Source organism: Chlorocebus sabaeus, chromosome 29, assembly GCF_047675955.1.
Source record: "Chlorocebus sabaeus isolate Y175 chromosome 29, mChlSab1.0.hap1, whole genome shotgun sequence".
Classification (NCBI taxonomy): domain Eukaryota; kingdom Metazoa; phylum Chordata; class Mammalia; order Primates; family Cercopithecidae; genus Chlorocebus; species Chlorocebus sabaeus.
In genome coordinates, this window is record NC_132932.1 from 5,090,942 (window position 1) to 5,112,084 (window position 21,143).

Here is a 21,143-nt window from a genome sequence, read left to right on the forward strand (position 1 = left end):
CTATAGTGACGGAGTGCAGATCAGTGGTTGCCTGAGGTGGAGGTGGGGAACAGGGAGAGAAGGAGGAAAAGGTGGTTCAAGAAAACTTTTCAGGGTAATAGACAAATCTGCTGTCTTGGTGGTGATGGCATCTGTGATACTGTGAAACATATATTTGGTTTTCAACTCTGCTTGCTGGGATACAACTCCTAAAATCCTCAGAATCTTCAAGTGATGTCCTTTCCTATGCTAATGAGTTGACTGGTGGCTGTTAGCCCGCTAGGTAGCTTCAGAATGGGGCTGGTACCGGAAAGACCAAGGCAGGATTAGAGGGCTGGGACTTTCAGCCCCATCCCCCAACCTCAGGGAGGGGAGAGGGGCTGAAGGTTTAGTTGATCACCAATGGTCAATGATGTAGTCAATCATGCCTATGTAATGAAGCTCCCATAAAAACCCAAGAGGACTGATTTGGGGAGATTTCAGACAGCTGAACAATTGGAAGCTTACAGGGAACTGAACAACACCTCATCCATGTGCCAGGAGGGTGGTGCATCCCAACTCCACCAGGACAGAGGCTCCTGTCCTCAGGACCCTTCCAGACCTCTCCCTGTGTATCTCTTTATCTGGCTGTTTATCCGTGTCCTTCAAATTATCCTTTGTAATGAACTGGTAAACAAGTTTCCCCGAGTACTGTGAGCCACTCTAGCAAATTCACTGAACCAAAGAGGGGTTGTGGGAACCCCAGTTCATAGTCACAAGGTCCAAAGGCCCAGATTTATACGTGCCTGAGTGTGGACAGGAGCCACCTTGGGCACTGAGCCCTCAACCTGTATCTGACGCGATCTCCAGGTAGATGGTGTCAAAATTGAATTGGAGGACACCTAGCTGATGTTGGCTAAAGAATTGATTGGTTGCTTCTTGGCGGGGAAAACACAACCCCCAACACGTTTGCTCAGAGAAGCCTTCTGTGTTGATTGTTGTGGTGTGAAAGCAGTGGAAAAACACAGATGAGTTGTTTTTTTCACACATGGTGTCACAGGTGTATATACCAACACTTAAATTGTACATTTTAAACATGTGCAGTTTATCATATATCAAATATTGCACTCATATGTGAGACCTTTTTTCTCATGGAGATAGAGAATGGAATGGTGATTACCAGGGAGTATAAAGAGGGAATGATTAATGGGTACAAAAGTAGAGCTAGATTAGAGGAATATGATCTAGTGTTCAGTAGCACAATAGGGTGACTTTAGTTAATAATTTATTGTGTATTTCAAAGTAACTAGAAGAGTAGAATTTGAATGTTCCTAACACAAAGAAATGATATATGTCTGAGGTGACCAGTTACCCTGATTTGATCATTACACATTGTAGGTTTGTATCAAATTATCACATGTACCCATAAATATATATGACTATTCCCTATCCACAAAAATTTTCAAAATACAGAAAAGGTGGCGGTTTTAGGAGAATTGCAAAGAAAACAGAAGTCTCAAAGAGGTCAGCAGCCCCTCGTGGGGAGGAAGAGGAGCTCACTCCCTTTGCATTGGTGTTGGGGGGCTCATGAAAGCCCGATGATGTAAGCAACCTCTCTGACCTTTAACCCTGGCCCCTCCTCCCACTGCCCCGGATTCTATGCCCACCAGCCCCCATGAGACATCAAGATTTGCCAGGCTTAAGGAAGGCACTCTGATAACCTTTTGCATTGTGAGCATGTTTGATGCTGTTGGAGGCAGTATGCCCAAGAAAACTCTGGATTTTGTACAACCACATAGTGCTTATTTGCTCAGACTCCAGCAGCAAGGGCCTGCAGAAAAGCTGTCTTGGGTGGCCTCCTCTGCAGCTTGAGATACCCAGGCAGATGCAGGAAGACAAAAGCTTCTCAGCAATAACTTACGCTGGCTGATAGTTCGCATCCGTTGGGAGATAACTGACCCATTTCTCATATGAAAGCAGAGACCTGTGGCTCTGAAACCACTCTGGGTAGCAGAATCATCATGGGTGCTTGGGAAACCTACCTACTTCCCTCAGAGTTTAAGGGGACTTTCCAGCTGGCAGCTTTTAATTCAATTTCTCTCATGTTACAGTGTCACCAGCTGGGGAACCACAAATCCAGAACCAGGGTATCACCTTGGAAGATGCTGGAATAGGTGACAATTAGAAGTAGGTTATTATTAACCATAAAGTAAAATGACCACTGTTCTTTAAGTCCAAGATTAAAGAAATCCTCACTTCGCAGGAATTAGCTGTATACCACAAGAGGGTGCCATTGTCGCAAAGTTGTAGCATTGCCCTTCCAGCCCTTTGTTATATTCAATATGATACCCAAGGAAATTTTGAAAAATTATTTTTCTATGTTAAAAGGTTAAGAAAAGACATGACACAATGCTCTAATATTATGGAAGGTCAGAGAATAAAGTACAAGGAGGAACGCATATAAAACAAGGGAAATAAGGCTGTGTGCTGTGGCTCGCGAACCTGTAATCCCAACACTCCGGGAGGCCAAGGCAGGAAGATCACTTGATCAGCCTGGGCAACATAGTGAGACCCCATCTCAAAAAAAAAAAAAAAAAAAAGTCAGGCCTGTAGTCCTAGCTACTTGGGAGGCTGAGGTGAGAGGATGGCTTGGGAGGTCAAGGTTGCAGTGAGCCAGGATTACTCCATTGCACTCCAGACTGGGTGACAGAGTGAGACCCTGTCTTTAAAAAAAAAATCATGGCTGGGCGCAGTGGCTCACGCCTGTAATCCCAGCACTTTGGGAGGCCAAGGCAGGTGGATCACCTAAGGTCAGGAGTTTGAGACCAGCCTGGCCAACATGGTGAAAACCTGTCTCTACTAAAAATACAAAATTAGGAGGGTGTGGTGGCAGGCACCTATAATCTCAGCTACTTGGGAGGCTGAAGCAGGAGAATCGCTTGAACCCGGGAGGCGGAGGTTGCAGTGAGCCAAGATCACGCCTCTGCACTCCAGCCTGGGCAACAAGAACAAAACTTCATCTAAAAAAAAAAAAAAAGGGCCGGGCATGGTGGCTCACGCCTATAATCCCAGCACTTTGGGAGGCCATTGTGGGCAGATCATGAGGTCAAGAGATCGAGACCATTCTAGCTAACATGGTGAAACCCCGTCTCTAGTAAAAATACAAAAATTAGCTGGGCGTGGTGGTGCACATCTGTAGTCCCAGCTACTGGGGAGACTGAGGCAGGAGAATCGCTTGAACTGGGAGGCGGAGGTTGCAGTGAGTTGAGATTGCGCCACTGCACTCCAGTCTGGCGACAGAGCGAGACCCTGTCTCAAAGAAACAAAAAAATGCACAAACTTCAACTGCCCTCATTTTCCCCACTCCCCATTAGGCCATCACTTTTATTTCTTGTGCATCCCTCTAGCATTTTGTTGTAAAAACACTAGCAAACTTCTTTCTGCTTTCTGTTTTGTGCCATGTGGAACTGTTTCCATTTCAGTAGAGAGAGCGCCTCCTTGCTGTGGTTTACAGCTGCACAATAGTTCATTCTCTGACGGGTGCGCCTTTGTGTATTTATCCAGTTCCCTATACGTGAACACTGGGGTCTAATCTTTTACTATCACAAACAATGTCACAGAGAATAACCTCGTTCAAGTGTCGTTTTGTACTGGTATGGTTGGAGGACAGATTCTCAGAAGTAGGACTGTGGGGTCAAAAGTAAATGCACTTGTAATTTATAATGTTGGCAGTGAGCCACGATCATGCCACTGCACTCCAGCCCGGGTGACAGAGTGAGACCCTGTCTTTAAAAAAATGAAAATAAAAACTCACACTTATATTCAGACAAAACTGCCCTCCCAATGGGTTTGTATGACTTTGCTCTCCCGCCAGCGTGTTGGGAAAGCCTCTATTTCCACAGACTCCTCCAAGGGAATATACAGACGGTGATTATTTTGAATTCTTAGAGCGGCCTTAATTGCCAAGTTGGGAAACAACATTTATCATCCATGAGGTGTGCATTAAGAGTATTTATGGCCGGGTGCGGTGGCTCAAGCCTGTAATCCCAGCACTTTGGGAGGCCGAGACAGGCGGATCACGAGGTCAGGAGATCAAGACCATCCTGGCTAACACGGTGAAACCCCATCTCTACTAAAAAATACAAAAAACTAACCAGGTGAGGTGGCGGGCGCCTGTAGTCCCAGCTACTTGGGAGGCTGAGGCAGGAGAATGGCATAAACCCGGGAGGCGGAGCTTGCAGTGAGCTGAGATCCGGCCACTGCACTCCAGCCTGGGCAACAGAGCAAGACTCCGTCTCAAAAAAAAAAAAAAAAGAGTATTTATGACCCTAGCATGGGCTTGATAGCGTAATAACAGGGTGTGTGAAGGATCAATGACCCGAGGCCATTTAGCCATGGGTATTATGGTGACAGTGTTTTCTCTTGCATTGTACTTTCAGGTGTTTGTAGATCCCTATTTCTGCTGCCTCAATTTGTAGCTTAAACCTTCTTCTGCAGCGTGAATGTTTTTCCCAGTTTTATGCTTCATTAGGCCTCCAGTGGGAATAGAGTCTGAGCTGCACATCTGGCCCCAGCTGTGCTGAGCCCTCAGGTGGCCATGCTGCTGCCCAGCTGTCCAGTGCCTGGGTTCCAACAGGGGGTTCCCTCCTGTAGATGGGAGCTTTGTCTTTGAGCAAACTTCCCAGCTGTGGAAACTCTGGCACCACTTTAAAGATCAATGCATTCATTGGCAAGGGATGGGAAAGGCAAACTCCTCTACACAAGGATTAAGTCTTATACCAGAAGCCAATTGTCCTCAGCCTCTGCAGTGAGGTTATCTCCTAAAGAACATTCAGGCTGTTTCCCAGTAGTGCCTGTGCTGGCGGCATCCAACACGTTTTAGTTAGGAAGATCACATCCCATCTGGCCGGTCCACAGAGTTGTACTAAATTTAAATTTCTTCCATGTCTCTGTCATACACATGAACGCTCACACACACACATACTTGTGTGAGAAGCACTCACACTGACTCAGTGTCTGATGGAAACAGTGTACACAGCTGATAAGCAGATCCTGGCAGCACAAGGCACTGAAGGACATTCCAGAACCCCAAGGGCTGGACAGGCCAGTGTCTGAAGCCAGAACATAAGCCCTGCTCACTTGTCCTTTCCTGCATCTGACTGGAAATGCTACAAACAAAAGGAAATATTGAGTGAAATTAATAACCTAATGAGGATCTTGCTTGTAAGTTTAATAGCAGCATTAGTAATGAAGCAGCATTTTATTGGGTTAACAGAAGTTAAGTGGCAATATTAGTAAAGTGGTCATTATAGATTTTCTTCCTTGCAGGCAGTGAACAGAACCTTCTGAAAGGATGGATTATTATAACTCCTCAGCATTCACTGTTTTTTAAAACAGGCCTTTCTGAAAGTTTATATATATATATATACACACACACACACACATATATACACACACACACATATATATATACACATAAATTACCACTTTTTCCAGGGACCCCTGTTTGAGGCATGAGTGGAGAGGCTTCATCTTTAAAGAAGCCCTTACAGGGAACTCTGTCGGTTGTTTGAGGCTTGCTGCCAACAAACAATTGAGGTATTTACCAAGGGTTTCCAAGAAATTGCTGCAAATTATATGAAATGTTATACTGGTAACAGACGTGCAATGTATTAGCAACAGAAAAAAAATGTAAAGTGTGTGGGAACAAAGTTGCAATCTGTGAGAAAATGTTCAGTAAGGTAGGTGGCGATGAATTTTAATGATGTGTCATAAAGAGTCACACTCATGAATACAGAAGGGAAGTGAAGTGATCTGGGACTTTTGAACAAATTTCTGAATACTGGTCTGGAATCACTATGGAGGACCCTTTAATGTGATCCAGGAGAAAGACTCATTTGGAGACAGAGCTGGACTCCCGGAGCCCCTCCAGGTGGAACTCACTCCACGCAGTGCTCAGACTCGGTCCCACACTCCTGATCCCTGATCCATCACAGCCCACCTCTTGGGCCAGTCCTGTGCCATTGGGAGTTTCATGGAATAACTACAGTTAAGGGCTTCCCTTACAAGTGTTCCTGGTAACAGTTAATACCTCCCCTTCTTTTATGATGAGAAAAATGGTCAATGATTCATTCCCTCGACAGAGAAGGATGGTAGCACAGTGAAATCAAGAAACCCGGAATCATGAAAAGTCTTTCCTCAGCTCACTGCAGTGAAATCCCTATAAATGCAAATCACTCTGCCTTCTCCTTACCTTTAAAAATAAATGAGGATGAGGGGGTTTTAGGATGAGGAGCAGCCTTGGCCCCCAGGGGGCTTCGGGGAAGGATGCATGTGTGTGCATTACGGGCAGATATTCCAGACCCTCGTTGTCCTCCCTGGCTCCTTGCTGGTATTGACTAGTGGGGCTGGGCTTGGGACAGGCCTTCATACTGGGGGTACCAGTCCTATCCAGGTGTTTAGGCCTCTGGCTGTCACTGAAGTTCTTGATTCCAGGTATTTGCTACTGGCTGTGAAATCCCCACTTAGGATAGTCTCCTGAGCCAGGCCCCTTGCTGGGACACTTTTGGATTCCTCCCCAGGAGAACTGCCTCAGCTCAACAATCCAGCTGCTCCTTCCAGCTGTGCTAGAGCTTGCCTTCCTGCTCCCAGGCTGCATGCTGGAATTGGTCCCTGCCCCTGGCAGACTTCTATAGGACCTCAGTTTCTCTCTTCTCCTTCCAACCCTCTCTTGGCCTGGCATATCCCTCTTCTCCCAGAGGGATTCCCTTATGTCTTACTCTCCTTCTCCAGGGAATTGTAAGCCTTCAGGCTCAGCCTTTACGAAGGGTATCCTTTCCACATTACGAAAGACCCCCACTGAGCCTGCAGGTGAGACAGGTGAGGCTGTCTAGGAACTGAGGGACAACTAGGAACCAGGATATTGAGGAGGACAAAATATTTGGCATCCTCAAAATATTATTCCCATCACATATATATATATATATATATATTTTTTTTTTTTTTTTTTTTTGAGACGGAGTTTTGCTCTTGTCGCCCAGGCTGGAGTGCCATGGCACAATCTCGGCTCACGGCAACGTCCGCCTCCTGGGTTCAAGCGATTCTTCTGCCTCAACCTCTGCAGTAGCTGGGATTACAGGCATGCACCACCACGCCCGGTTAATTTTGTGTTTTTAGTAGAGACAGGGTTTCTCCATGTTGGTCAGGCTGGTTTCGCACTCCTGACCTCAGGTGATCCACCCGCCTCAGCCTCCCAAAGTGCTGGGTTTACAGGCGTGAGCCACCGTGCCCGGCCAACTTTTCACTGCACACTAGTTTAGAAGAAAACTAGGTTAGTCTAAAGCAGGTTAGGAAATATTGAAATCATTGAATATGCCACAAAATTGAACATCTGAATCTTGCCAGATTTGTGCTTCATGTAAATCACTGTGAATGACGGGGCTACTGCTGAATTTGGGGGATCTGGTGACTCCTCGGCATTTGTGGTTTATGGTCTTACTGGAAACCTCTTTCGATGGTTTTCGAGCCTGTAATTCATGGTTGTATGTTCTGTATTTTTCCCAAGACCACTGCTGGAATCCTGTATTCACTGCATAATGAGTATTTTATTTTTAGATGTGGATCACCTCTCAGGGAGGGAGTTTGTGGGAAGGTGGGTAATGAACTATTTTTAATATAAATCACAAGTGTCAAAGAAAGTGGTAATATCCAAAGAATAAACAAGAGTGACCACCATTCAGGTGCCGAGAAGTTATCTGAAGCTCCCACAGCTCGGCATTTTAAACTGTGTGATAGTATTTCAACCATTTGGTGAACAATGAAGACAGATCCAAGGATTGCCCCAGTCCCACAGCTCGGCATTTTAAACTGTGTGATAGTATTTCAACCATTTGGTGAACAATGAAGACAGATCCAAGGATTGCCCCAGGCATGCTTACTTTCGGTCCTAACTCCTGTGTTTATTTGATTCAATGAAGGTAACTTCTCAGGCCCAGGGAAACACTTTGCCCTTCAAAAGTTTCATTAGAAAACCCCAATATACTGGTGACTAAGTAACAAGACTGAAACTCTACACAAACTTTTGTTGTATGGAGACCTCCGCTTTTGTTGCCTTAGCTGAAGTATTGTAGAGGAAATGTATAAAACTTAAAATCCAGGGTAGAGGATCTGGGACTCAAAATCCGTATTTAGAAATCGACGGCACTTTTACAGACAGGCCATATTAAAACACTGACGAAGTCCCAGGCTGGGGGTACTAGCCGGCTATCTGCCCACACAGTATGTAAATAAAAGTAGGGTTTACCATCCAGGGCATTAACATCATTTTCCATGTCTTCAACATCCATTAAATGCTAGTACTGTATGAGAAGCGTGGGCCTTAAATATTAAAGATGGCTTTTTTTTTTTCTTATTATTTAGCGTAGAAACTAGCGACAGGGAACAAGGTAACTGAATTCACGGTCCACTCGCAGGCGCACACGTCCCCAGGGCTCCGGGACGGCCGTTCCCTGCGTGCGGCAGCTGCCGCGGGACTACGGACAAAGCTGCAGTGTGGTCGGGAGCGCGGGGCCGGGAGCGGGAGGCCGGCCCCGCGGCAGGAAGGGTGTGGCCGTAGGGTGCAGCGAGGACGGTCTGTGCGGGACGAACGTGCGCAGCGTGGAGTCTGGGGGCCGAGAAGCCCCAGCTGCAAGGCTGGCTCCTGAGATTCGCGCCCCGGCGCCGCGGTGCAGGAACCGGCCGCCCCCGCGGGGACGCCCTTGCGCCGGGTTCTGGGCGCGGATAACGGGCAGCTCCGGCCCCGCGGGCGCCGGGCCGAAGCCCACGCCCCCTCCGGCCGCCAGCTCCCGTCGCAGACCGCGCAGGCGGGGCGCCCAAAAGGGCTTTTTTTTTTTTTTTTTTGGTCAAACTTTGGCCACGTGAACCGCCCCTCATTCACTTTTGCGCCAATCGCGCGGCGCGGACGGATCCCGAGAGGGGCCACGGCTCGCCGCCGGCGGGGCCACTTCATAACGCGCTGTGCGTGACGTGAGGGGCTCCTGTGGCAATGGCGAGCTAAGCCGGAGGATGTGCAGCTGCGGCGGCGGCGCCGGCCACGAACAGGACGGGGGCAGGCGCCGTGCGAACCGAGCCGAGCCAGCCGGGGGACGCGGGCAGGGCGAAACGGGGGCCCGGACTTGGCTGCCGCTGCCTTCGCCGTCGTGCCGGCCCCGTGCCCCCGCGCGCGAGCGGGAGGAGCCGCCGCCGCCTCGCGCCCGAGCCGCCGCCAGCGCGCGCCGGGCATGGTCCCTTCTTAAAGGCGCAGGCAGCGGCGGCGGGGGCGGGCGTGCGGAACAAAGCGCCGGCGCGGGGCCTGCGGGCTGCTCGGGGGCCGCGATGGGCGCGGCGGGCCCGCGGCGGCCGCGGCGCTGCCCGGGCCGGGCCTCGCGGCGCTAGGGCGGGCTGGCCTCCGCGGGCGGGGGCGGCGGGCTGAGGGCGCGCGGAGCCTGCGGCGGCGGCAGCCCGGCGGGCGGAGCGGCGGGGGCATGGCCGCGCGCGGCCGGCGCGCCTGGCTCAGCGTGCTGCTCGGGCTCGTCCTGGGCTTCGTGCTGGCCTCGCGGCTCGTCCTGCCCCGTGCTTCCGAGCTGAAGCGAGCGGGCCCAAGGCGCCGCGCCAGCCCCGAGGGCTGCCGGTCCGGGCAGGCGGCGGCTTCCCAGGCCGGCGGGGCGCGCGGCGATGCGCGCGGGGCGCAGCTCTGGTCGCCCGGCTCGGACCCAGATGGCGGCCCGCGCGACAGAAACTTTCTCTTCGTGGGAGTCATGACCGCCCAGAAATACCTGCAGACCCGCGCCGTGGCCGCCTACAGGTGAGCCCCTGCTTCCCGGGCACCGCCTCCTGCGTCCGGCATCCTGTCGGCTGGCATCCCGGGTCCTCTCCTGGCTCTCGCGTCCGCCCGCTTCCTAGGCCCTTCCTGGGCTTCCGGTGGGATCGGCTTGCCTCTTGGGAGATGCCGGGCCGAGGGAGAAAAGATCAGAGGCGGGATGGTGAGCGCAGCGCTCAAGAACATGGTCTTTGGGGTCACATAGACTAGTGTGGCCTCACTGGGTGTGCCTCTCACCCTGATTAAGGCACTTTAGCCTTTACAAATCGAAGCCTCTCGTCAAAAGGGCCCGACATATCGGGTCTCCCTCATGATGTTGGAAAACTCATAGCACAGTACCTGATAGTGGAGGCAATTGGGGCTGTTACTGGATTCTCTAAAATGTGCACCTTTGTCTTTGTAAAACTAGAGCCCGTGTACATTAATCTAGTTCTAGAACCTTTCCATATCATACTCTCACATTTCGCAGTTGGAGGCACTCCTATAAATGAAAGAGAATGCCCGCAGCACACTGGACCACTCCAGTCTGTTGAGTAAAGAGGGAGAGAACCTTGGAGAAAAGCAGTTCTTGGCCGTTGGTAGATACAGTGGAAAACTGCATTCTGGTGTTAATTAGTTCAGCTTAGTGGTGTATGCATGTTATCCAGTAACTGGGCTCTAGTTGGCCAAATGAGTCATAAAAGCAGCTGGAATCGTGTCCAGGTTTAACAAAGGGATTAGCCAATGTAGTCTTTAGAAGGGAGATGATTTTGGAATGGCTGGCATGGTTAGAATCAGATTTGTATTGGAGTGAATTTGAACTTGGAGAGGGTTGTAGACTCAATAAAGGAATTTGATTGAAACCCTGTATGTATGAAGTATAGAAACACCGTATGGATAAAGTTTGGGTCTTATTCAGCCACAGAACAAACCAATGTGGGGAGTGGTTTTAGAGCCTGAATGGTCTGGGAATGAAATTTCAGAGCAGCCAGTGCTGAGCCAGGCTAAGCTGGTTGCTGTTTGTTCTTATAACGAGTACCTTTACACTTCAGTTTTTAAATGCAGTCTTGGTCAGATTTTTCAAGCATTATATATTGTGAGGGGAAAAGCATATATGGTCCCCTTTGCCTTTAAGGGAGGAAGTAAAGGACTGAGAAAGAAGGTGAAAGCGGTCTTCAGTGACTGCCCCTTGAATGGCTTGATCCCCATTCCTGCACATTTCCTTCAGGGTCCTGCTTAAGTCCAGAGCCCACATTCCGCCAGGAAGGATCCCGAGTGGCTGAAAAACTTAGAATGCAGGTAGTGTAAAAACAGACTAATGTAGGCCGGGCGCTGTGGCTCCGCTTGTAATCCTAGCACTTTGGGAGGCCGAGGCGGGCGGATCACCCGAGGTCAGGAGTTCGACACCAGCCTGACCAATATCGTGAAACCCCGTCTCTACTCAAAATACAAAAATTAGCCAGGCGTGGTGGCCTGCGCCTGTAGTCCCAACCACTCTGGAGGCTGAGGCAGGAGAATCGCTTGAACCCAGGAGGTGGAGGTTGCAGTGAGCCAAGATCATGCCACTGCACTCCAACCTGGGCTACAGAGCGAGACTCCATCTCAAAAAAAAAAAAAAAAAACAACAACTATGTATCTATTTATCGATAGATAGAGATACATGGGCTAATGCAGCGATTTGGGAACCAGCTGATCAGAATTCTTTCCTAGCTCTACCTTGCATTACTTGAGGTTTTATGGGATTTTTTTTGACCGGAGAAACAGCCGCATCAGAAATCAAGGATGAGCCGCGTAAATTATTTACAGCATGGTTTTGAAAGTAAATCCGCATGACTCTAGTGTGGTGATAGACCATGTGAAATAACAATTTTGGGGACAGTTACCAAACTAGTTAGTACAAATAGTAAATTAGATGACTCCCTTATCTCCCACCATGCCCCTGAGCAAATGCATTTTCATGGTTGCAGTATCAATATATTCAAATCAATGGGGGGCCTAATGCACCAGCAATACTCAGAAAATGTAATGCAGGCTGGGCGGGGTGGCTCACACCTGTAATCCCAGCACTTTGGGAGGCTGAGGCGGGCGGATCACGAGGTCAGGAGATAGATACCATCCTGGCTAACACTAACACACACGGTGAAACCCGTCTCTACTAAAAATGCAAAAAAAAAAAAAAAAAAAAAAAAAATTAGCCGGGCTTGGTGGCAGGCGCCTGTAATCCCAGCTACTGGGGAAGCTGAGGCAGGAGAATAGCGTAAACCCAGGAGGCAGACCTTGCTGTGAGCCGACATTGCGCCACTGCCCTCCAGCCTAGGGGACAGAGCGAGACTGTCTCCAAAAAAGAAATGTAATGCAAACTAGAACTACTGTTTCACACTTGGAGATGGTTTCCCAAACTAGAGCTACTCTTACTTTTGGCCTCCTTTCTACATCTCCTCCCTCATCTTTTTCTGGATGTAAGATTTAATTTGTTTTTTTTGGTTTGTTTTTTTTTTTTTTCTGTTTTTCAGGTAGTTAGGGGAAGCAGAAACACAGTTTGCCCCCAGGCCGGGTTCTCCCTTCATTGTGACACCTCTGCCTTTCTGAGAAAGGAAAACGCCTACCAGGAGGTAGTGTCCAGCTAGTGTCACTCCAGCTTTCTCACATAAATTTCCTTTTATCTCTCAGATCTTAAGAAGTCAGAGTACCTGGAGCCTGGAGGTGGACCTGCCCTGCCAGTTAGGGTCCTTTGCATCTTGCCTGCCAACACTGTGTTTAGACTGACTGCAGGAGTTGGCACAAGACGATTTTAGCCTTAAGGCTAAAAGTTAAGGAACTTTTGGGGAAGGCCTCAATTGGGATGGAGGTTATAGGGTATAACATATGATTACAGTTTTACTGTACTCTGCAGCCCAGGCCAAAAGTCTGCACTGAGCTCTTAAATTGGAAATTGCATGCACAGTTCAGTATAAAAGTAAGCTTGATTCTTCTAGCACAAGATAGAACTCTAGTTTGGAAATCGATGTGCTGAGTTTTACAGTTCTCCTGAAAGGTAAATTCATTCTTTATCTTAGAGAAAACTCTAGTTTTGTTTTTTAAAAAAAACAAAAGCAACTGTTGTTTGGCTTATGGATGAAGGAGATGCCAGCAATTTCAGTAAGATGATACTTTGGTGTAGAATACTGAAAATGTCAGAATTTAGGTCTAGGGACTAGTAGCTAGCAACCACTTCTTTCCAACAACTGTCTGAGATCCAGAAAGGGGCTAAAAAAGCTTTTGAAAATCCAAGGAGATATGCCCGTCCACACTAAAGGCACTGCACTTTGATGATAGAACATCTCCATCATTACACATTTTTACTTTCTAGACCTGCCATCTGCTTGAGGGGTGGATGGGGGCCACCAAGATATAGCAGGGCAGTGACAGCTGACAGCAGACAAGAAACAGATTTTTCACAGCAGGCAAGACAAAACTCAAAATGTAACAGGTGAGAAACCAGCCAGGACTGACCTTTGGAGGCCCTGAGTGATACCGTAGCTGTTAAGTTCATAGGAGTGATCCTGATTCATTACTTAGGATCCATTTCTTTGTAAAGCACATGCATGCATGGCCCCTCTGGGCCCAGACCCTGAGTCCTGGGGGAGACTATGATACATGGCTTGGTCTCGTGTTCTTTAGTCAGAGGGACAACACTAAAAAGAGGGTTTCTGCTAGCGATGGATGCTGTAGAGAAAACAGAACAGGGTTGGGGCAGGGCACGTGTGTCCTCTCTGTGTTAGGTGATCGGGGAAGAGTTTGGAGAGAGTGGCATTTGGGCTGAGATCTGATCCTGAAGAGCCAGTTGTGTGAATATCAATGATGAGCATCAAGGCCAAGGAAGCGCTGGGAAGTCCCAAGGCAGGGACCGGCTTGGAAAGGAACACCAAGAAGGCCAATAAAAGAAAGAGAAGGGGCTCGCTAGTGTCCACTCATTCTAAATGAATTAGAAAGCCACTGGAGGGTTTATGCGGGAAGAGGAGGTGGGTAGCTGGGGTTCTGTAAATTAACACAAATAATTTATTTTGACTCATCTGCAAATTATTTGTATTCTAGGTAATTTCGCTTTAAAATGGTACTGTAATTATGCAAATTAAGGACAGCCTGTCAGAACCTCTGGGTTTCTTGTGTCTTGCATTACTAGCTGCAATTCGTATTTTTCCCATATTTAAAAATTTTCTTCTTAGTTGTGTTCTGTGACATATGGAAGGGAAGTGTTTATGTAGTTCAGTCTATGTCTTTGCCTTTTTGATTTTAGGTTCCCCTACCCCAGGTTCACAGTTACTGCCCTGGAGAGATTTTTAAAGGTAATGTTTCCTTCCTAATTCTGGAAAGGGTAGAAATCATCTCAACTTTATTTTTTCCCCAAATAGTATGTGGTCGCAGCACCACGTACCGTTGACTAAGTTTTCATTTCCCTACCAATTTGAAATACCATCTTCATCATACTCAGAATTCTTGGGTATGTTTCTGGACTTCATGTTTTGTTCCATTGATCTTTCTGTCTGTTCTTGTGCCAGTACCACCCATTGAAATTATTGGAGGTTGAATAATATTTTAATATCCGGTGGACAAGTTCTCCTTTGTTATTCATCTGCTTCAAACATTTCTTGGCTACACTTACCTTTTCTTGCTGAGAGAGTTTTCATGCTATTTAAATTTTTTTAATGAACGTTTTGATAAAAAGAAAAAGCCACACATATTTTGCTTATTTGTCCATTTTTATGTCCAGAACCTTGAGCTAATTCAACACCTTTTGTTTGTTTTGGTTCTTACCCTCTCTGGGCTGAAGATGGGGAATAGTTTTGTTCTTTTTTTATGTTGTCAGAAGAAAGAGGTGGATGGTTTCCTTTCTTTGCACCAAAAGTGAACAAGGGCACCATTAAAGATTAGCGTCAGTCTGTAGGGGACTGTGGGAAGAAAGTTTGAGAAACATTACCTTGAGATATAGGAATATTATTTCAAGATACCGTTATCAGTTAATGATCTCTTCCCAATGCTTTAGATGAAGGCGGACTGTTCTTACCAACCTTAATGAGATCCTCCTACTTTATAAATCTGAATTATTTTCCTTATTTCTTGAGCTAAGCTCACTCTCTTAGATAGAATTCAACTTGGCAAACATTTATACAGAAAGCTTTTCCATATAAAATCCAATCAACCTGTAAGTGAACTTTTGGCATGCCAGGTTATTTCAGATTATGAATTTCCTGTAGGAGACTAGTGAACAGTGTGGCCCTGAAAATGAGTGTAGTTTTTTATGTCATGGTTCAAGATCTTGATGCCCTCAAACAGAATATTCCAGGGATAGCTATGGCTGTCAATAGGGGATTGTGCATGACTGTTTTCATTGCATTGGCAGCTTCACTTTCACCTGTCCATTAACTAAGCTGCTGTTTATTAAAAGTAGATTGCTAATACAGGGCCCTAGTCTCTGCAGAGTTCATAGTCTCAGAAGGAAACGAGCGACGGTATTGGTTAGAGGGCTGTCAAGGTGCCTGAACTAGTCGCTGTGGGCTGTGGGGGAACAGAAGAAAGGCTTACACCCAGTGGGTGAATGGATCAAGAAATGTCTCACCCACACTCCTACCCTTTTTTTACCCACTAGCTGAGTCTTGAAAGGTGAAGAGGTGTTTTTGAGGCAGAGACAACTACAGGTTTCCTACAACATGAAATGGCAGGAATTAGTGAAGGAGCGATGGGAAAGGCCAGCTGCTTGGGGCTGGGTGTAGGCTGTGGGTGGTAGAGTGGTGGGCAGGGACATGGAGGGAAGGTCTGCGCACCAGTATTAGGAATTTGGGCTTCGTGTGGTTGGTGTCCAGAGCTGTTGGTGACATTTCAGCAGGACAGTAGCCTGATGGGATGTGTATTTTGGAAGATCAGCCCAGCGGTGTTGCCACTGCAGAGGGTGGCTGGAGTTCATCAAGTACCGGTACCTAGCTAGAGTTGGACAGAACCGGTACCTGTTGAGGGGCGCTTGGGTAGCATTTATCTAGAAGTCTAAAATGCAGCTGTCTTGAGGTCTAGCAATTCCTCTAGAATTTTTTCCAAAGAAGTTTTAAAGGTGTGCTTAAAGGTGTACATATGAAGTGGAAATTTCAGGTATCTTAGGTGTCCTGCTTTAGGAGATAAGGATCAAAATTGACTTAACTGATTCATCCATACTGTGGTCTGCATCTCTGACAAGTAAAAATGGTGTGGCTGAAATATTGTTATTGACATGAAGAGAGGTTCAGAATATACTTAAGTGAAAGTAAGGTGTAAAACAGTATGGTCAGTACAAGTCCCTTTGTGTTTAAAGTAAAACAAAAGTATATGTGTAGCATAGAAAAGGAAACATAAAAGGATGTACTCACTGTGATGCCAAATGATCTTTTATATTCTTTTTAGCACTTTTCTATATATTCTAGTTTTTCTAGTAAGCAGTTATTTTGTAATAAAGCTACAGTAAAACCACAAAAAGATGCCAGCTCTAAGAGAAACTGTGCATTCCATTTTGAGCACGTTAGGCTGTTGGCCTGGAGGTCTCCTAGGCACAGAGCTACAGCCCATTCTTGTTTCAGTCAGTTACCATTAATTCTGTCCTGAAGTGACAGAGTTATTTTAGCACACATTTACTTGGTTAGTGTAACAACTGTTTTCCTCAGTTACTGTAACTTCATTCTTCCAGGTGATACTAGGGAGGATCTGGTGGCAGCATTTTCAATGCAGGGGCCCCAGCTTTTGTATCTTAATGTAAACACTAAGTGCTTCCACCTGTTGTTGATGCCTTTTTGGCTTCTGGTTCCGGATGGCGGATGTCATTGGGTGAATAAGAAAACCTAGTTACAGTTTACAAGTATAAAAGCAGTCCATCTTCTCACCTGAATTCAATGTCATCTCTGAAGCATTTATAGCTACAGCATTTATTCTGTAGACAAATACATTTTCTGGATTATTAAAAATAAGGTACAGTCTGCTCTGATTTGGTGTCAGGTTGGTGCTTGTAAACCAGAAACCTGAGGATTATTGACAGGTAGGTGTTGAGGCCATTGAAGTTGTGGTTTTCTAGGTGGACCATAGGTGCAAAGGCTGTTACACTTTGCTCAGCGTGTTTCTGATGGTAGTGTCCACAGATAATTGGGCAGAATTTAGAGTAGCACATGGATCCAGACTCAGCATGTGGCCTCAGAAGCTAATGTTGGAATCAAGTTTTCTGGCCTTCAGTTAAATCCAGCCCAAGCACTGCAAAGGTGTCCTTGACCGACAGGTTTTGTCCAGGTTTTCAAGTCGCCAAGCCATGCACACTGAGAGTGGGTCTGAAAGTGGTTGAAGTATGTGTAAGGCTGGTCTCCTTATCCACGATGACTGTTTGCCCACCCTTAACAGTGTCCATGAGAGTTGGAAAGTGATGTGGGTGATCACCTGGGAGACGTGTGTGGGGTGGAAAAGCCAATGGATTGGCCAGTGGAGGCTGTAGAGCCAGGGTGGCCGGTGACTTGTTAGTTGGGCCTCGTACAGGGTAGTGCCTCAGTCCAGGAAGACGGTGATTTGCAAAGTGGTCGGCCAGAATAAGTTCAGTGTGGTTTAATTGTTTGCATTAAACAATACTGATTTTTGGTTCATGTGGATCATTAAGTATTAGTTGCATATTTATACTTTTAAGGGTACAGCAGTGATATGCAAATTATATAAAGTAGCTCTCCAAAACTTTGAAGCTTTGGAAATGTCTCATGAGATCAGAATTTGCCTTCTGTCATTTACACTCCAAATTTTAATTCTTATGTTTCAAAAGTGTCCTATTTGTGGTCTCTGTTCCCATTGTTTGCTGTGAACCTGGGCTCACAGGGCAGGCTCCTCTTAGCCTTTAATACCTTGGAATGCCCTCTGGGCTTGTGCCCAGGCCATTGTTGAAGTGGGAAGCTGTAATCCACCCTGCCAACAGCTTAATTAAGAAGAAAAAGGGCTCTTTACTGCTTGCTTTCCCCTGAAGTCTATTGTTTAGGATGGACAGTAAAGAGTATAATTTGATTTTTCTTTTAAAATAATTTTCCAACCATTCACAACCTCTGTTATATTTTCCCATTTCCTTTCAAAAAGAATTTGAGATTGGACAGGTCATAAGGACGTGCACGATGAGACGGTTAAAGGTTTTGAAAGAGGAAACCACATACCCGGAAACCACATGCACAGAAGTGGGAAACTGCAACTGAATGCATTTGCTGCAGAGCTTTTGGGACCAAGGCAGAAGACGGAGATGAGGGACTGAACAGTGTTTGCAACATCTTGCCAGAGGGGATTCCTTCCAGCCGAGGAGAGCCCCATGGCATCACTTGGTAGCCTTGAAAGGCCTCTGCCTTTTCTCAAGGCCATGGCTCTGACTGGCAGCATAGATTAGTGCCCTCCATGTACTTTTTTGGGAGGATAAACTTGGACTGCTGCTCCATCACCCTGTGCTTCCTGTAAGGATACCTCCGTCATTGACCTAGGGAGAAGTTTCCCTCAGGCCTTAGTATCTGAAATAGTTTTTACACTTAACCCTGAACAGTAGGACACGGTCTTGTGACTTCCCATGGTTGCCTGCTAGAAAGTTTGATACCTCCGTCATTGACCTAGGGAGAAGTTTCCCTCAGGCCTTAGTATCTGAAATAGTTTTTACACTTAACCCTGAACAGTAGGACACAGTCTTGTGACTTCCCATGGTTGCCTGCTAGAAAGTTTGTAGCTGAATTTGGGCCCACCACTAGCAAATCCGTCGGTCACATGATGGCAGATATGTCTCGGCACATAAGCACTTTGCGTTGAAGTGGTGACTCCTGAGAGTGCTCTCACTGATTCAGGGTTTGCCCGGGGCAGAGCAGCCCCAACCAGGATTTGCATTTTGTTCCTTGCTTAAGGGTTTCCTACTCTTACTTTTCTTTGGTCTCATTTTCTTGCTGATTTTTCTCATCCTGTATGCGTTTTGGTTAAGTTGTCTTAAATCCCTTCTGTAACAGGGGAGACTGTAAATACAGCTGGCCCTGCTATCTGCTACACCTGTGGATTCCACCATCCATGGATTGAAAATATTTGGGGGGAAAAAGAATAAAAAATAAGAACACAATAATAAAAATAATACAAATAAATACAATATAGTATAACAACTATTTACATAGCATTTACGTTGTATTAGGTATTATAAGTAATCTAGAGATGCTTTAAACTATACAGGAGGATATGTGAAGGTTTAAGCAAACACTGCACTATTTTATATCAGGGACTTGAGCATCTGTGGATTTTGGGGTCCTGGGATCATTCAATCTCTTGGATACTAAGGAACAGCTGTATATACACTTAATTCCTATTATCCATCAGTTCTACAAAGAGAAAAACCCATATCCTCCCTTCTTTAACTTCCAAGATGATTTTATCATGAGTCCTTTCACACTTACTGCTGTGTAACCATCAGACAGCACATAATAATAGTAATTTTGGGGAACTCACGGAAAATCTCCCCACCTTTTTAATGGTAAATAGTAGAATAACTATTAAAGTTTAAAAATCACAATCGAAACAACTCAATCTTACTCCATTTTTCTTTCAGTTTTTCTTGTTGGATAAAAAAATGTTTTATTACAAAAGTAAAAATGTTGTTACATGTTTTGATTTCTTTGGTTGCTTGTTAGCCTGAAAGCTTTTGCCCAGTTAAAACTTTTTTTTCTAACTCTAAATATACCTGTTGCAGAAAACTTAGAAAATTTAGAAAACATACAGAAGACTATTGGTCGGGCACTTTGGCTCCCGCCGGTAATCCCAGCACTTTGGGAGGCCGAGGTGGGCGGATCACGAGGTCAGGAGTTCGAGACCAGCCTGACCAACATGGTAAAACCTCGTCTTGACTAAAAGTATAAAAATTAGCTGGGCGTGGTGGCAGGTGCCTGTAATCCCAGCTACTCGGGAGGCTGAGGCAGGAGAATTGTTTGAACCCGGGAGGCGGAGGTTGCAGTGAGATCACACCATTGCACTCCAGCCTGGGCAACAGGGCCAGACTCCGTCTCAGGAAAAAAAAAAAAAAAAAAAAAAAAGACTATTAAATCCTTTCTGGTTTTCCCATCCAAGAATAACCACGGTGAATACTTTGGGGGTGGAGTTGTACGTTATTTTATTTTTTATATGTACTTTTGTTCCCTTGGTAAGCCACATCACAAGTATATACTGTTGCCTGCTTTTTAAACTTACCCATATATTATGAATATCTACTGAGCACAAGAGTCATGCTATAGATGCAACTTTGTACAGAGGTGTGTTTTATGTAGCTTTTCTTAAAACAACACTGAATAGAAATGGAGACCGATATTAACCCATTTTATGCCTAGAGTTCCATTATTGGAACACTAAGCTTGTGGGAGTTATTTATTATCCTGCTCAAGGTCATCACCAAGGTCTGATTTTTTCCACACACAAAAAAATCGCAACCTCCGGCATAAATGGGTTAAGTCCTAACCAGCAAAGGCATTCCTTAGCTAAGCTAATATTGGTCCAGCCGAATTACTTAACTGTGATTTAACTCAGTGTAGGAATAGCGTTTAGAAACCTAGTATGATGGAAGATTCACTTGGCACTCTCAAGTTTCAGCTGTCTTATCTGGGCTTGAGCAAGAGTTGGATATCAGTTCGTTGAAAATGAGCTTTTTCTGGCAAGGCCTCTGCAAACGTTTTGTCGTTTCAATTAAGTGAGAGTTCTTTGCTCCTGGTAACAAATGTGTTGATGGCAAAGTTGACGTTTGCTTATGAAAATGAAGGAACTGGACCTGTTGATATTGCAGAAGAGGGGACAGCTTGCTTCTTCAGGAGCATTCCCTTCAATTATTTGAAATTATTAGTGCATCCCTTCCTCCTTCCTCAGGATGGTGGTGAATCACGATTTATGTTCCAGAACTCGTTCACTTTGTGGAGCTATTTAAGTTAAGGACCCTAATTGAAAAGATTATAATTTCTTAAGATTGGAGGGTTTACAAAGACTTGACATTGAGAGATTTCCCTCAAAACCAACCACCAGTCATTTAGAACAGAAAAGGACAACATGAGGTTTTTCCCTGAATTACCTAAAAAGGAACAGATAATAATTGGGTGGAGTTACCATAAAACTGTAGGGTTGAGGTTAGACTGTTTTTAAAATTAATTGGTTTCTCTTCTTGAGCAAATTACACCGTTTCAAGTCATAGTTGAGGCATTAATTGCGTATGTGCTGGTTGTACTGCTAGGGCCTCCTTCACTGTGTTCTTCCTGGTGGGGCACACGGGAAGCAGGGCCAAACTAAAATTAAGTTTCATCCTCAGTCTAATAGGAAAGTTTCTGGTGTTCTAAAGCAAAAA

The 21,143-nt window shown here is 46.0% G+C and overlaps 1 protein-coding gene across 1 annotated transcript in view; it reads left to right on the top strand.

Annotated features, from left to right (window-relative positions):
• Positions 1-9,460: 9,460 nt before the first annotated feature.
• The window catches only part of CHSY1 (chondroitin sulfate synthase 1), a 74,202-nt gene continuing 62,519 nt past the window's right edge, over positions 9,461-21,143 (top strand). Inside the window, exon 1 of the mRNA XM_007990583.3 lies at positions 9,461-9,799. Coding sequence (XP_007988774.1) covers positions 9,480-9,799 — 320 coding nt within the window. The 5' untranslated portion in view covers positions 9,461-9,479. The remainder of the gene's footprint in view (positions 9,800-21,143) is intronic.